The following is a 16917-nucleotide window of genomic DNA, read 5'->3' on the forward strand; positions in this document are numbered from 1 at the left end:
CCCGTTATACGTTTCGACATTTCCTTCCTATAATTAGAATTTGTGTTTCCAGATTAGAAACCATTTCACTAAGTTTATGATACAGTATATCCCTGTAGTTGTTTTATATTGATCCAATGCATCTATGGTCATGTATAAGAAGGAGGAAAGGCTAAGACTAGACAATCTCTGTTATATCCAGTCTTGGCTTTGGTCCAAGAAACATCAGTGGTTCTTGATGGACAGGGAACAGCAGGCGATCTTAACAATTAAGATCAGGATTCATTATTGCAATTTTCAAACAAGAATGAGTTTGGGGGTGCCAGACCCCTTTCTCAAGTTACAGAAACATGATCATCAGACGGGATTCTTTACTGTAAGAGCAGAAATACTATAGAACTCTCAGCCACATGATGATTGTGTGATGGTGACTCACTACCAGGGGCAAATTAACTTTACCATAGGCCCCGGGCTGTTCACCAAGCCTGGGCCCCCCCACCCCACTGTAACACTGTATGGTAGCACTAGCCTGGCGTTCATAGTACAGGACAGATAATATCATGATGTCCTGATTTGTGCAAAATTGCCATTAAAAAAACTGATTTTTTGCAAATCATGGCGGAAGTGTACCAAGGAAGTGTACACCATTGAAAGTATAAGTCTTTTGGGGTCGTCATGGGCCCCCCAGGAGCTCAGGGCCCCAGGCGCCCTGATTATAATCCACTACTGCTCACTACAAAGGGAGGCCTGGATGCTTTCATTTAAAAAAATCTATAATATTACAAGTTATAGCCACAAAATTTCTGGTCATAGGGATCTGGGGTTTATTCTGATTGCTATATTTGGAGACGGCAAATGTACAGTATGGGGCAATTGTCATCTGCTGGAAATATATATATGTAAATGTGTATATATATATATATATATATATATATATATATATATATATATGTATATATATAATTTCATGATTTTGTTCAGTATTTTACAGTAAATAGCTTTATATATAATGTAAAAAAAAAGTTTGGGAGTGCTAGTTCCCCCCACCAACACAGTGATTGATAGATTACTCTGGGTGGGGGAGGGTAAGGACTTCTCACAGGTTATTTCTGGAAACATTTGAATGACTTGTGACATAGGAATACTGAGTATATTAATAGTTTGGTGTTTGCTTGTGGTTTGCATCAAGGTCTATGTTTTTACTAATAAAATGAATACATTTGTCAAAGACAATTGATGCAGCATAAGGCTATGTTCACACACCATATTTTTTGAATTAATCACGGCTGTTGTTGCAATTTGATTAATTAAAAAATACTTAAAAAAAAATACTTTCAATTGCAAATGAATGGGATCCCGGCCGGAGTGAATACACACAGCATACACACTGCCGTGTCAGTGTTGTGTGGCCGCTATTCATTGAATAGCGTCCGCACAAGCCTGAAAGGTCACACAATGGAAAGTGCAGCCGCACTCTCCATTGTATTCAATGGTGAATTGGGATGTGGGCACACAAGGATGTGCCCGCATCCCAATTCAATAGAATTCAAGTTTATCCTGGCCAGTACTGCAGTACCGTCCGGGATACACTTCATTGATACCGGCTGTTCTGTGACACGGCTGAGTCTTAGAACGGCCGGTGTCATACAAAGTGTGAACCCGCCCAAAGGTCGTGTACCAGTCTAGAAGGTCTACCACTGGTTAACTTATAGGGTGTTGCAGCGGTTGCCATATAGTATTCTCTGCCATATCAGGCCCTTCGGAGCTCATAATAAGGTCATTCCCAATGATGCCCATTTGTTTCCTTCCCACCACACAGAGGTGCTAGATATAACTGGGTTCCCAATGTGTGAATGACCATGTGCCTATCAGTTACTTTGGAGTGTGGTGCCAATGGATGTGTACTAAGCCTCCCTTCTGTACACTATAGGTGTCTGAATGCTCACGTGTTCCACAGTCATGTGAGGTCCTAACTAGTGATGAGTGAACCGTCTGACTTTTGGTCCGACGGCATCTGCGCTCTATCGTCATGCCTGTGATCCTGGGTGCATAGTTGCGATCCTGCGAATATGCAGCCAGGATATTCCAGGGAATTCCAGATCGATTCTGAACATCCTGGCCGCATATTCCCGGGAGTGCAACTACTGTATGCGGCCGGAATCACAGGCATCACGATCGAGCAAACTGCTTTCGGACCAGAAGTCCGAAAGATTCGCTCATCTCTAGTCCTAACCCCAATCCAACTTCTTCAGTGAGTAGAGGAACTTGATAGTCTTCTTCTCCAAAAAATTGAAAGTCGAAAAATCTCAGATTTTCTATGTTCCATGCTCCTTTACTATAGGGCAAGCGGTATTATACAGCATTGTACAACCTGCTATAGAATCATATCCTATATCTTATAACCAGTTGTAGAACTGTCTCTTATACCAGGAAATCCGATCACAGCTTTCATTTTTCGAAAGCAAGTTAAAAAGTTTCATCTGTTTGATCCCTGTGGGAATCCATTGTACATTTTGTGTTTTTATGGTATCCATGAAGATAATATGTATTATGCTGGGACTATTAGTGTTTTATCACATAGAAGTCTGGTGCCACTAGCCCAGCGGTCCATTTTAAGACCAGCAACACTCATTGTCAAAGTCCCAGGATGTGAAGTTACAAGACTTGATAGTAAAGATGTGGTCACATTTCCTTTTTGTAGTTGCTCTTTGGGTATTTTTACTGAAATAGTCTCTGAATACTTTTTGAACACTAATTTTTCTAGAGGTGATGGATGCAGCTTAGTGTAGTCACATTGCTATACAGTCTAGTTAGACTGGACTCTCCACAGATTTGGAAACCATGATGTAGTTTAATGAAGAAGATGATGCGGTGTTCACTTCACAAACAGTATGACCCAGATCTGTCTTAGGTGAGGGTAATAACTGGAACAGCATGTTTGACTACTTTGTTGCATACAGATGTTTTTTACTTGCTTGCAGCAGCTTTACTTAAAGCTGGGTTCAGAGGCACCAAACAGGTAAAATCTTCTCTTTTTTTTGGCTTTACCTACTGGATTAGGTTCAGAGGCTCTGAAGAGGCAAAAAAAAAAAAAAAAAACGCTGTCTTGACTTGATTTTCTCACCCAGAAACTTTAGGCTTTAGTTGAAGTGGATTAGGTTCAGAGGCTTGAAATTGTAAAATCTGATCTTTTCATGGCTTGAGTCTCTCTCACAGAAACTTCAGGTTTAAAAGCAGGTAACTGTTTACAATCACTGAATGGTCTGTGCAATGGTCTGAAACAATTTGATTAGCACATTACAGTCACATAAGGTATGTCCGCTCACCCATATACGTTGCCCCTGGCTGAAACATGGTTCCCTCTATGGAGCGCGTGGTAGTAAATCTTGGGCCGCCCCCTAGAAGTAGATCAACAAGTGGATAAGAGGAATCCACAGCTCAAGTAGGTAAAACAATCCAAACTTTATTGAGGCATATATAATCTTCCAAATAACATTAAAATCACATTCAAGAAGGTTTAACACACCTTCATATGGCTTGGTTCTAACCTGAAAAGAGGCTGGTTCCTTCCTTGACATGGGACCACTTGGTGCTGCAAAGCATTTTTAACCCTTACACTTCCATAGCACTTCAAAGCAGTGTGGTAAGCAAAAAAAAAAAAAAAGAAGGTACTTACACAAATAACTTACGATAACCAGACTTTGCAGTATATTCCTCAGCTACACAACAACACTCTACTTTTGTAGCTGGGATACAGGTACTGGGGCACTGCATTGTATATACAGTACTTCATAGAGACTTGTTATCTTAAGATGTAAACAGAGGCAGAAGGAAGGAAGAGGAGGCAGGCCACTTATGGAATGACCCAATGCTTTTTAGTTACACCACTCAATTCTATATTTATTGGATGGTAACTGCAAAAGAGGAACCTTGTAAAGGAACCTAGTGGCTTTAACTACTTCTCTAAAGTCATTTACATTGAATTGCAGCTTTTCCTCAGTGCTAGAAAGAGCAGAACATCAGAGGACATGTGAGTATGAATTGTGTTTCATCATCTTACATACTAATGCGCGGTATGGTTACAATGGCATCCTGCTCTGTTAAATTAAAAAAATAAAAAATAATATATATATATATATATATATATATATATATATATATACATATCAGATTTTCTTAACAAATTTGCGTGAATTTGCTTTGTATCTCTCTAGTATTATTAATTATTTACTGTTTTCTGATTTCTTTCTTTATGTTCTGGTTACTTTACAAGAAATAAAACTGAAAGTATCTACAAGAAAACCGACTTTGCATTGGAGTAATGGCCCAGCACTCCTTTCTAGGAGGATTATACCTTCTGCTTTTTACTCAGGGTAGGTGAAAACTTCTATTCTATATCTATTGTAGACGCTAGAACAGAATTACCTCTGTATAGGTAGGTTCACAATACGGAACCCGAGCGGAGAATTTCTGATGGATTCCGTAGCTCGTACCCGTTTATGGCCGTGTATGCACAGGCGGATTCCGCATTCTTCATTCAGCGGAATGTGGAATCTACCCGTGCATAGAATGGTGTCTATGGCACGGGTGGAGAGACGCACAGCCGTGAACGGGTACGAGCTACGGAATCCGTAGAAAATTCTCTGCTCGGGTTCCGTAGTGTGAACCTACCCCTAAAGGAGAATTTATTACACCAACACATTTTTGCTAAACCAGTAACTGAGTGCTCCTGCAGTGTCTTAGAGCACAGTTATGCGGCCAGGTCTAGGATTGCAACTGTGCACTAATTATATTATGTGTTTCTTTAAAGGGAAACTATTAGCAGGTTAAAGGAAATCTGTCAGCTCCTGGGCCCTACCTAAGGTGCTGAGAGTGTGCTGTAGCTGGCAGTCCCCTAGTGAGCATGGTGACTTTTGGTAATTTTCTATGGATTATGCACAATCTCCCGTCTCCTACTGTACTGAAGAGGCAAAGAGGAGTTGTGTGTGCCACACTCTGGCACTCCTCACCACTCCTTCCTCCTCCCTCCTCTTCATGAATAATCAATGCTGCACGGCCTCCTGCTTGCTCAGCTGTCAACCAGTGTCTCTGATTGCAGATTAGTCCTCTGTAGGCAGTTTATCTGTGAAAGAAACTGTGTAGGGGCTGCTTTCAAGAAACTGGTGTCTGTGTCTCCCATGTGCGTCTGCCCTGCACAGGAACCTGACTATGACTGAGACTAGTTCTGGAGTGGGAACCTTGCAAAGCCAGGGCCCGGATGGACCACAGCAGGGACCAACTTGTTTTGCGTCCCCTCTACTCAACGACCAGACTAAGACCACCAACTAAGTGTGGGTGTACACTTCCTCTCTTCATGTGACAACCTCCTACAGGTGGTGTAATATCCCCTGTTAGTGGTGGAGAAGAAAGCCTAGAAAGAAAGGAGTTCAGGGATAGGGAGAGAAGAACAGAAGGACCGAATTGGTTTACATATCACAATAAACAATAACCCTTTGGTTACCTGCAGCTGTGCAAAACACAGTTGCATACAATAGTGACATCTTGTGGCAAAACTTAGGTACTACTTCATCACCACAGTGACTTGAAGTACAGACTTTTGCGAGGGGTGTAACATACCGGTAACCGCCGTGGTGGGACAGAATAGATAGATGGATTCATAGATAGATAGATAGATAGATAGATAGATAGATAGATAGATAGACAAATAGATAGATTGATAGAAGATAGATAATGTTTTATTATTTCATTTAATTATTCAGGATGCTTTTGCAATAAACATGGAGATGGATGGACATTTACTTTCCCACAATCCATAACTGCAGAAAGACGTTCTGATGTGGAGATTCCTTGCACATTCACAGCCCCCTCTGACTATGGAGAAGTGCGGATTTTGTGGTATAAATATAGGAGAACCGGGTACTCAATAGTGTACAGTACACACCCATCTGAAGTCCTCCCGGAGTACAGAAATCACACCTCACTTATACTGAATGGGACTGACAGCTGCTCGCTGAGGATCAGACGTGTGACTAAGACAGCCTGGTACTACCCGGGAATAAGTGAGAATATAACTGCCTATACATTGAACAATGACGAGACTAAGAAAGCCGTCCAAGTTCAGGTCCCAGGTACTTTTATGAAGACGTTGCAGATTTCTAGTACTGGATATAGTAATTTTTACACTGAAGAAATATTTGTATCATACTTCTTAGTCATGAGCGAATACTGTTCGATCGAATAGATATTCGATCGAATAGTGAGATGTTCGAATATTCAATATTCGTACGAATATCCCGCGCATATTCGATAAATATTCGATAAGCGTTCAAATCCCCAAGCTTCCGGTTTCACCCTCCAAATGGTCAAATAGATGTTGTTCACTAATCGAATACTTGTTCCCATAGACTTTAATGGGATCGAATATTTGATCGAATATTCGATCATTCGCGGGATATTCGTACGGATATCGAATATTCTAATATCTCACTATTCGCTCATCACTAATACTTCTACAAATAATAAATATGATTTGACTCTAATACTACCAGGCTGTAACATCTCACACTTCCCTACTTATAGTACACAATCTGGTATGGGACATATTGGCCATGTCTGCTTGGCTTCATTTACAGCATCCAGCATATAACTGTTACAGCATACAGAGGGTTAAATCTATAAATATGTCATTTATATGGTGGAATCAATCTTTATTAGCAGGTTATATGTCACTAATGATTCTCCTTTTTTGTATTCTTCCAGTTTGTTCTGATAATATCACATGTAAGGATTGGGAATTTAAATTTCCTAAATCTACAGAGGCCTTAAAGGGATCTTGTGTGGAAATTCCCTGCAAATTCAAGTATCCTGATAACACTCAAAACTTTACCTTGTTCTGGTATAAAAAAGAACTTATAGGATTTCCTAAAGTATTCAATAATAAAACATCAACCAATGTGGAAGAAAAGTACAAGGGAAGAACCTTCCTGGTGGGAAATTCATTGAAGAACTGTTCCCTAAGAATTAATAATGTGCAAGAAAAAGAGGAGATCTACCCCGGGATTAGTGAAGAGATCAACTCCTATAATGTCCACAAGGAAAGATTCTGTAGAGTGTATGTCATAGGTAAATGGCGGGAGTTTTATAAAACTGGGAAATCGTTTTCAAATAGCATAAGGTTAAAAGAACAGAAAATACTACAGAAGCATACAGCATTGCCTCCCTGTCTGCTCCAGTGCTGAAACTATGTTCTCTCGCCATTTCCTAGTTAAATAGTTTCTTAGTACTACAGTTCCCAGAATGCATTGTTCTCCCTCAGCTCTTTATCGAAGCCCTTCCACCCTGGCTACTCCCCTCCCCCAGCACTTCTGTCAGTCCCCCACCCAGAGCTGCTGCAGAACATTGTTCTACAAAGCAGATTATCTCTCCATATAGAAAAGCAAAAGCTGCTGTATCCTTTATTTGTCTGTTCTTATGTCTGTGGCTGTAAACGCACTTTATTCTTTCCTATATTTATATTGGTCAACACTAAGGCCATCTTATGGACAGAATGACCAGAGAGCAGGGTGGCACAGTTTGGAGGGGGGAGGCTGAAATTAATTCTATGAAGTACACAGGGAGCTGCTGTCAGTATGTCCAGAGAGTACACTTACTAATATTGTACACTGGCCCATCCGAACAGGCCCACCACCAGCCTGCCCTTTCTAGCTACCATAGAAGCAGGGTAGGCAGTTGCTATGTGGCCAATGCAGGAGGGGGGCCCGGGGGAGAAGGTAAGAGAATGTGTCCTTCTGCTTAACCCCTAATGTACTGCAGTGTGTAAGTGACCCAATGTTTACTTACATGCTGCAACACAAAAAAAGGGTTAAAAAGCAGAAGACAAAGAGATCTCTGCTTCACTGCTCTGATAACCCCTGACCTCTATTCTCCAAGGAAAAAGTGCAGAGCTCCGCGCAGAGCTCAGGGGTTATCAGTGCACCGACAGTAAAGCGAATATCTCATTATCTTCTGAGCTTTGGGTCACTTACACACTGCAGACATAAGGGGTTAAGCAGAAGGCATGTATTTAACCATAAGGGCTCATAATGGGCAGAGGCGGTCTTTGGCACCAAGCACCCCAAGCGATCGCTTGGGGCCCCCAACATCCAGGGGGCCGCCCACGTTCTGCTCTTGTGCTCAAGACCGCTGGACAGGGCCGCTGCCCCGCTTGCTGCTGCCATCTGAACTGTAACTATGAGTACTCGTAATGAGCGCTCATAGTTACATGCAGCAGCACTGACAGGGCGGGAGACATTGGCTCCCTTCCTGTCAGTCACTCTTGTGGCCGCAGGAAGTGTTTTCCCTGCGGTCACAAGTGTCAGCTTTGTCCTTGTGGTGCTGGCGCTCCAGTCACATCACTGGAGCATCGGCGCCAGGACAAGGGGAGTGCGGCCTCTTGTGGTCGCAGGGAAAACCCTTCCTGAGGCCACAAGAGTGAAGAGAAGAGGAGACGCCCGGACCCAGGTGAGTATAAGTGTTTGTTTTATTGTGTTATATACTAAATGGGAGGGGGAGCACACAGGGGTCTGTTTAACTGGGGGAGCGCACATCGGGGGTCTATATAAATGGGGGAGCACACAGGGGGGCTATATAACAGGGGGAGCTCACAGGGGGGCTATAGACTACTAGGGCTTCACAGAGGGGTCTATATACTACTGGAGGCAGCACACAGGGGGTCTATATACTACTTGGGGCAGCAGAATGGGGTCTATATACAACTTGGAGAGCACACAGGAGGTCTATATCCAAGTGGGGGAGCACACAGGGGGGCTATATACTAAAGGGGAGGACACAGGGGTCTATATGCTACTTGTGAGGCACACAGGTGGTCTATATATAACTGGGGGAGCACACAGAGGTCTGTATACTACTGGGCCAGCACACAAGGGGTCTATATACAACTGGGGCAGCACACAGGAGGTCCATATATTTCTGGGGGAGCACACGGGGGGGGGGGCTATATATAACTGGGGGAACACACAGGGGTTTATATACTACTGGGGGAAGCAAACAAGGGGTATATACTACTGGGGGCAGGACACAAGGGGTATATACTATTGGTGGCAGCACACAAGGAGTATATATTACTGGCGGTAGCGCACAAGGGGTATATACTACTGGGGGAAACACACAGCGGTCTATTATTTTGGAACGCGTGTCGAGGGGGGGCAGACATAACTTCGCTTGGGGCCCCAGAAATGCCAAGACTGCCCCTGCTAATGGGCCCTTATAGGTAAAAACTGTGGACTGTCATAGCTATCAGCCATTGGCCCTCTGCTTTGCCAGTCACTCTTGCGGCTGCAGCCAGGATTCTGCCACAATATAGTTTATTTTTTGACTTGAAAAAGGTCCATATGGTATGGACTGAAGCGTCGCTGCTAATTCTTCCTTGAGCAAATAATTTTTTTTAACCTTATTGGAAATGCTGCTACATATTTGGACGCTATATTGTTACACCCTGAATCGGGTGTTGTGAGCTGCCTTGTGTTGTGCGTAGGGGAGGGGGGCCCCTTAAAATTTTTTGCTATGGGGCCCCGTGAATCGTAGCTACGCCCCTGCAGAGCAGGCTGGCTGGGAGGCGAGCACGCTGAAGTCCCTCCCACAGTGCACCAAACTGCCTTATTAGCATAGGGATTTAACTACAAACTGCAAACAAATGTCACCAAGGATGAAGGTAAGAAACTTCCCCTCATCCTTTATGCCCCATGTTCTATAGAGGCATAGAGGTTAGATTGGTGTAACCTACTTGTAGTGTCCCTTTACGTCTTGTTTTCTCGGGTGTTAACAAATTAAAGGGGAACTCCGGATAAGAAAAACTTGGATCCCCCAATCCCCTGAGTGATCCACCATCTCTGACCGGCAAGAAGCAGGTGCAGCACTAATTTTACTGATTGTGATGGGTGGGGGGACTGTGATGATCAGCTGTGGGAAAGCATTGCATTCTGGGAACTGCTCAACCAGGAAGCACAGAAACACAATACAGAACAAGCCCCCCCCCAAAAAAAAAAAATAAATAAATAAATAAAATAAAATAAAAAAATATATATATAAAATTAAAAAAATGGATTGTTGGTAGTTTCAAAACTGGGATAGATAGGTAAGTAATTCTATATGCTTCAGCAGAAGTTTCTTTTTTTTCAATATCTACCTGGAGTTCCCCTTTAAGGGGAACTTGTCATTACTTTCATGCTGCCCCAACCATCAGAGTGATCCATGGGGCCTTCTCCTTCCTCCACTCCCCCTTTTTTCCCTGTTAGGGTTTAGCTAGAGATCTATGAATCAAGGGCAGCAGGACTCTATAGTCTTGGTGCTCAGTAATATCCAGTCAGGATTTTAGATTGTTACAGTATTACAAGATTAGGCCTGACCATTAAAAGTTATTTTCCTGACCATAGTCTACCCCAGGAGCAGAGGTAGATCCTAGATCCCTCTATATTCTACCCAGTGTTACTTCATCTCTCGTCTTTCTTTCAGATTCTCCTCCTGCACCAGTGATGGAAGGAGCTGAGCAGATGATAGAGAATGAGACGGTCCGTATCACCTGCTCCATAAATCACACCTGTGCCTCCAGCCCCCCGTCCATTACATGGAATAAACCTGACCTAGAGGCTACCACGAGACATGAGGATCTGGGTAAAGGAATCTGGAGACTACATTCTACAATTACATATATCCCGTCATATAGAGAAGATAGAACACAACTGGAATGTACCGTTACTTTTCCAAATAACAAAACCTCAAGGCAATTTATAACCCTGGATGTTACATGTAGGTAGCCTATACTTTTCTTTTCTTTTCTATACTACGCTGATTGTTACAAAACTTATATTACGGATTCCATGTTTGACACATATAGTAATAGAAGCCATGGAGCACGGAGGAAACTCTCCAAATTATGTAGAAAAGAAATCAGGACCAGAGTGAAAAATTTGGTCAGGTGTCAAATCTGCTTTACATTTGAAAACTCGGATTTATACAGGAGCAGGGAGTCCTATCAGTAGACAGGTGTCCCTGCTTACTATACATGGCACGTTGCTTGACTAAGAAAATGTCCTTTTTTTGTTGGACTAAACTTTTTCTTAAACGAGAGCCAACCTATACTTGGCTCAACTGACTGTGTTTATTTAACCTTGTAAAATAATGTGATTAGCCAATCAAATATCCTATACACTGCATATAAAGCAGCCAGTCCAGCAAATGTTGTGAGTACAAGCCAAGATACATTAATCATTGCACCGTACCTCCTTGGACATTGGTTATTCAGGGTATGCCTTATACTATGTACAGAAGCAGGGACTCCTGTCTATGACTGCAGCTCCTGTTCCTCTACATTATAATTCGCAAAAAAATGAATCCCAATAAATATGAAGGTCAGAAGTTACGAAAGAAATCTCTAATTTCCATTATACTGCATAATGGAAATGTAATATGATAGAATGAGGCCCTAATGAGTGCAGCTCAGGGCTCAGTATATACACTGTAACCTTAGATTTCCCAGTATCTGATCTGACAATCTGTTTTCTATTACTTAGAACGGAACAGGGTATGTTGAGTCCTCTTGTCATTTTAATAGAGTCAACAATTACAGTTACCTTATTCGTCCACCAGGGGGCTGTCATAGGCCGCACTCCACAGATGATAACACTCATGGAGTCCCCTCAGTGCTTTCCTTTATCCTACATTAATGTTATATACGGAAAAACATGTTTATATTTTCCTTTTATAGAATTAAATTTCTCTAAATTACATTATTTTTTTTAATTACTTTAAATTATTATTTGTTGTTAAATACAGCTAAGAAGGAGAAATACAAAAACAGCTTAATAATAGGCGGTACAGCTGGATTTATGGCGTTATCTATAATAGTTCTGGTAGGAATCGTCTGCATGATAAAGAGGTAGGTTACAAGGTAACTAATACAACGTATACAAGCTGCGCATTGATGAATTCTTCAATGTATCAGGAGGTACTTCTAATGATGGGGGGGGGCATATACTATATACGAGTTATATACCCTACTTTTTTCCAGTTCCCTGCCATCGTTCTTTCTGCATCACTAGAGATCGGGTATGGTATTCTCTTAAGTATCGGGCTTGTTAACAAAAAGCCTGTTGGCTGCTGAGCATTATGAATTTCCACTGCCTTAGGCTATGTTCACACAACGTAAAAAAAACACGTCCGTATTGCATAAAAATGGCCGTGCAAACAGCGGCCGCTATTTGTGCCGTTATTATTAAACAATACGGCTGTGTTTTTTACGTAGTGTGAACCTGGCCTCAAAATGTATCGGTCAGGATCAACCCTTCCAGATCAATGGCATGTGCCTCTGCTGGAAGGGGGGGTCTCAATGCATAAGGAGACCCAATCAGGCGATAATACATCGTTGTCTGGCCGCATCTCCTTCTTTATGGGAACCTCACCTTTTAGATTAGCAGAGGGTCTTGCGGCTGATCTGTAAGGGTTAATTCTGATGTGTAGACTTTAAACCGTTAGGCCATGTTCCCACAGCGTGAGACACTGGAAGATCATCCTGGCCGGTACTGTAGTACCAGGCGGTTGATCTTCACTGCCACTTAATTCAGATGCGGGCGCATCAGTGTGCGCCCACATGCCAATTCAAAGCTGCTCACAATGGAGCGTGCGGCTGAAGCCGCACGCTCCATTGTGTGCACTGACTGGTTTTCTGCGGCCGATATGCATATGCAATGCATAGCGGCCGCAGAAAACTGATACGTCAGTTTTTTGCGGTGCCGCTAGGGATCCTGGCCAGAGTGTATAGTATGTGTAAACACTCCGGTGGGCATTCAATAGAAGGCAGATTATTACGTAACTTAAGTGGTGTGAACATAGCCTTGAGGACCACTGTTATAAATTTCAAAATGTAACTTTAATTGATGTACTTCTAAAATCATGGATATTCCATCCTCTATTACCCTAAAGAAGAAAACCCAAATATCTACATCACAAAGGACGGCACAATAGTAGGAGTGTCACTTGTAGATGAAAAGGGGGAATGGCTAGGTGAACTCTATGCTGATGCCCAGGCTCTTGGGGTGACCCACCTCCTTAATAGAGTGGCTTGAACCACAGAGACAGTCCCCACATTCCACTATGTGCTCCTGAGCATGGTGACAGTCCCTACACTCCACTATGTGGTCTCTGATTGATTATAATTGTGACCATGAGAACTGACCTACCAGGGGCCCTGCACCTCTAATTAGTCCTTCATTATAAAAATTCACTATTTTCAAAAAAGTAAAAAAAAATACTGGAGTAAATTTAGTAAAACTGTTTACTTGGACAGTCTTTTAATGTACCAGGTTCATCACAGTGTATCATGCACTTCTGAGGACTGTCTAGTCTAAGCTCAGATCAATTATACGTTTTAAACCACTCCCCTCGAACATTGAAGCCACACCCTTTTCCGTTAAATCCAGGAAAAAGTAAATAAATAAATAAATGAATGAATAACGTGTCTATAAGAAAGGAGACGTGCATTATGTAAACAGCCACTATCTTCTTTTCTAGAAGAAGAAGATTTTCCGTCCAGACAGAGGAGGAAACAACTCAGGAGGATATTAAGGTATTTCTCACATAGAAATTATAAGTAAGAGACACAAAATTCCCTTCCTATCTCATGTAATATAGTTCCCATCCCAGGTTATATAGTTATACTTGTCGGAGTATCTTTTCAAATACATTAAAGCGACTCCGTACCCACAATCTGTCCCCCCTAAACCACTTGTACCTTCGGATAGCTGCTTTTAATCCAAGATCTGTCCTGGGGTCCGTTCAGCAGGTGATGGAGTTATTGTCATAAAAACAACTTTTAATCCGGCAGCGCTGTGTCTAACGTCCGGGGCTTACAATGGTACAACCTCTCCATCCTTCCTCCCCACCCTCCTCATCATTAGGAATGATCCAGGAAAATTTACTGCTGTTTGAGCTTTGCACAGGTGTCTTAACGATCCAGCCCATGTTCATTATACACATAGGAAGCAATCTGCCTGGAGTATTCCTAATGATGAGGAGGTTGGGGAGGAAGGACAGAGAAGTTGCGCCAGCCTAACGCATATACAAATGTAAGCCCCGGCTGTTAGACACAGCGCTGCCGGATTAAAAGTTGTTTTTATCACTATAACTGCATCACCTGCTGAACAGACCCCAGGACAGATCTTGGATTAAAAGCAGCTATCTGAAGGTACAAGTGGTTTGGGGGGGTCAGATTGTGGGTACGGAGTCGCTTTAAGTTACTAAACGTGTCTCCTTCTCCTTCGCCGCTCTTTCCCTCCCATTGTTGACAGCTTCTTGTCTAGGTTACCGACCACATTTAGTTTGCTGTAAATGAATGTGTTTTCCATTACGTCTGTTCAGCCAAAGGTTTAGCACTAATACAGGTGTGTAGTCCTCTATAGTGTCCCTTCTCTGGTAAATGCCTAGCTGGGCTCTTGCCCTAGGGACAGGTTGACAAGGCTGCCATCTTGTGCAGGAGGTCACGGCTCACCCAGCTTATTATCTAACAATATCTTGAATCAGACCAGGCAGGTTTGCCTTTACCTTCCATGGCAATAAATGGGTGCTCCAGATAAAAGATATATTAAAATCTGCCACTTCTGGATAGTTACACAGATCTGTAAATAACAGAAGCCTTCCAGTACTTATCAGCTGTTGTATGCCCTGAAGGAAGTAATGCAGTTCTATCCAAGAGAAGGAAAGGCTGGTTTAGAGGGTTTGCCTCTGCCCTGGACAGTTCCTGGTGCAGACATAGGTGACAGTAGAGAGCACTGTGTCTGCCTCTGCACACCTATCCTAAAAAGAAGCTATTCCTATTGTAATTTAAAGGGGTACTCCAGCGGGGGGGGGGGGGGCATTTTTTTGCTGGGACGTCCACTCATCTCCCCGGTTCCAGCAGCGGGTCCCGCATGGCGGCGCTCCGGTCCCCGGCCGCTTCCTAGTGTCTGACGCGAGCCCGAGACGATACTTCTCTGGTCCGCTCAGCCAGTCAGTGACAGAGGCGGGATCTGAGCGGACTTGAAACGGATCCCGCCTCCTTCACTGACTGGCTGAGCGGACCTGAGACGTTACGTCTCGAGCCCGCGTCAGACACCAGGAAGCGGCCGGCAACCAGGAACCAGAGCGCCGCGATGCGGGACCCGCCGCTGGAACCCGCGGAGGTGAGTGGACGACTTTTCCCTCAGCTACCTCCTCCCCGGTCCCAGCAAAAAAGTGTCCCCCCCGCTGGAGTACCCCTTTAATAATCGAATTAATTCCTAACATGATTTACATTTTATTCAGATATCAGAGAAGATAACAATGGATAATGTGTTGTATGGGAAGTTTGATGGCGCACCAGAGCAGATCTCTCCACGAGCACAGTAAGTTCTTATATCATGTACTGTATACAAGATTAGTTTCTTTCCTGTAGCAAAGCATCATGGTCCTAGATGAAGGGACCTAAAAGTGAACAATAATGAACCTAAAAAGTGAACCCTGACTTTTATAATGGATGTTTATAGGAGCGGAGACGTTTCTCTTCTTTCTCTAACATATTCAGAAACTACATCCCCCATCATGCTGGATACTGTGGCAGTAATATTTAATCAATATTTTATCCATTTATCTCCCACCCAAAATCAGCAATCCTGGTGGGTTTTCTTTCTTTCTTTCTTTCTTTCTTTCTTTCTTTCTTTCTTTCTTTCTTTCTTTCTTTCTTTCTTTCTTTCTTTCTTTCCCCATTTACGCTGTTGACAGTGAGAGAACAATACTGTTATATTTTAATAGATTGGAAAATTCTACACACTATGATATGTAATATGTTTATTTATTTTTACATATTTTTTATTTTTATAATGGGCAAGGAGATATTTTAAACTTTTATTTGGGGAGGGGGTTACAATTTTTTTTTTTTTTTTTTTAAATACTTAAAAAAATTAACTACACTTTTTTTTACACTTTTATTTAACTGTTTAACATGCAATCATTTTCTGCAGGACATGCAACAGGTAATAAGTATGGGAAGACTTGAGATTTTTTAATAGAAGTAAATTGTAAATCTATATAACTTTCTGATATCAGTTAATTTGAAAGAAAATGATTTTTGCTGGATTACCCCTTTAAGGGCCTAATGACAGGCAGCTGCGGGATCCCAGCCGCCTGGCATTGTGCCACTCACACTGCAACGGTCCCCCACACATCTGAAGCCCCTCACTGTTAGGAATATGTATATATGTAATACTGACGTGAAAGGGTTAAAGGGGTACTCCAATGGGGCTTTACTGAGGTTTATCACCCCCATGTAACTCCAGCCTTACTGGTATCCTGGCACTCGCAGACATTTTCCCAGAAAGATGGTCCAGTATTTTGCACATTGTTAAAAATGTTTTCCAAGTGTGATATAGTCATTGTTTAACCTATTAATACAAAGCTTTCATGTACCCATTTATAGCCATTGGAGGCAGTATAGAGTCAAACTATAATTCTTTTGCCAATGACCAATTGTCAACTAATAGATGATAGAAAGTGAAACCTTTTTTGTTTTTCACAGACTTCTGCTTCTTTTCATAGAGAGAGAAGAGAAAAAACCATTGTCTACACTACAGTAGAGTTTCCTCCTGCAAATCACATTCTAAAAGCTTCAAAAAACACAAATGAAACAGAGTACGCACAGCTCAACATTTAGACATCTTATGACTAGAGATACTACAGACCTAAAGTGAAATGTGTCTTCAAATGCCATTGCCTCTTACTGAGGTCCTGCCATAGCATCAACCTTGGAACTTGGGTCATCCATCTGTCCTTGGAAAGGGTCCATCAAACCTTTATTACTGTAACCTCTGGATAGCCGGAGTATCTGCCTTATAACTTTCCATGTATCCTATTCTGCTGGGAGGAGAGCGGCTGCAG

The 16917-nt window shown here is 42.4% G+C and overlaps 1 protein-coding gene across 1 annotated transcript; it reads left to right on the forward strand.

Moving 5' to 3' along the window:
* The first annotated feature begins 4300 nt into the window (after nt 1-4300).
* Nucleotides 4301-16696, forward strand: LOC138768820 (B-cell receptor CD22-like). The gene is made up of 8 exons (XM_069946776.1): nt 4301-4352; nt 5739-6107; nt 6739-7101; nt 10489-10782; nt 11809-11911; nt 13543-13597; nt 15310-15389; nt 16579-16696. Exons 1-8 carry the CDS (start codon nt 4301-4303, stop codon nt 16691-16693), a joined length of 1431 nt encoding a protein of 476 aa, XP_069802877.1. The 3' UTR covers nt 16694-16696.
* The last annotated feature ends 221 nt before the right edge of the window (nt 16697-16917 follow it).

The sequence above is a fragment of the Dendropsophus ebraccatus genome, chromosome 12 (assembly GCF_027789765.1).
Source record: "Dendropsophus ebraccatus isolate aDenEbr1 chromosome 12, aDenEbr1.pat, whole genome shotgun sequence".
NCBI classification, from domain to species: Eukaryota; Metazoa; Chordata; class Amphibia; order Anura; family Hylidae; genus Dendropsophus; species Dendropsophus ebraccatus.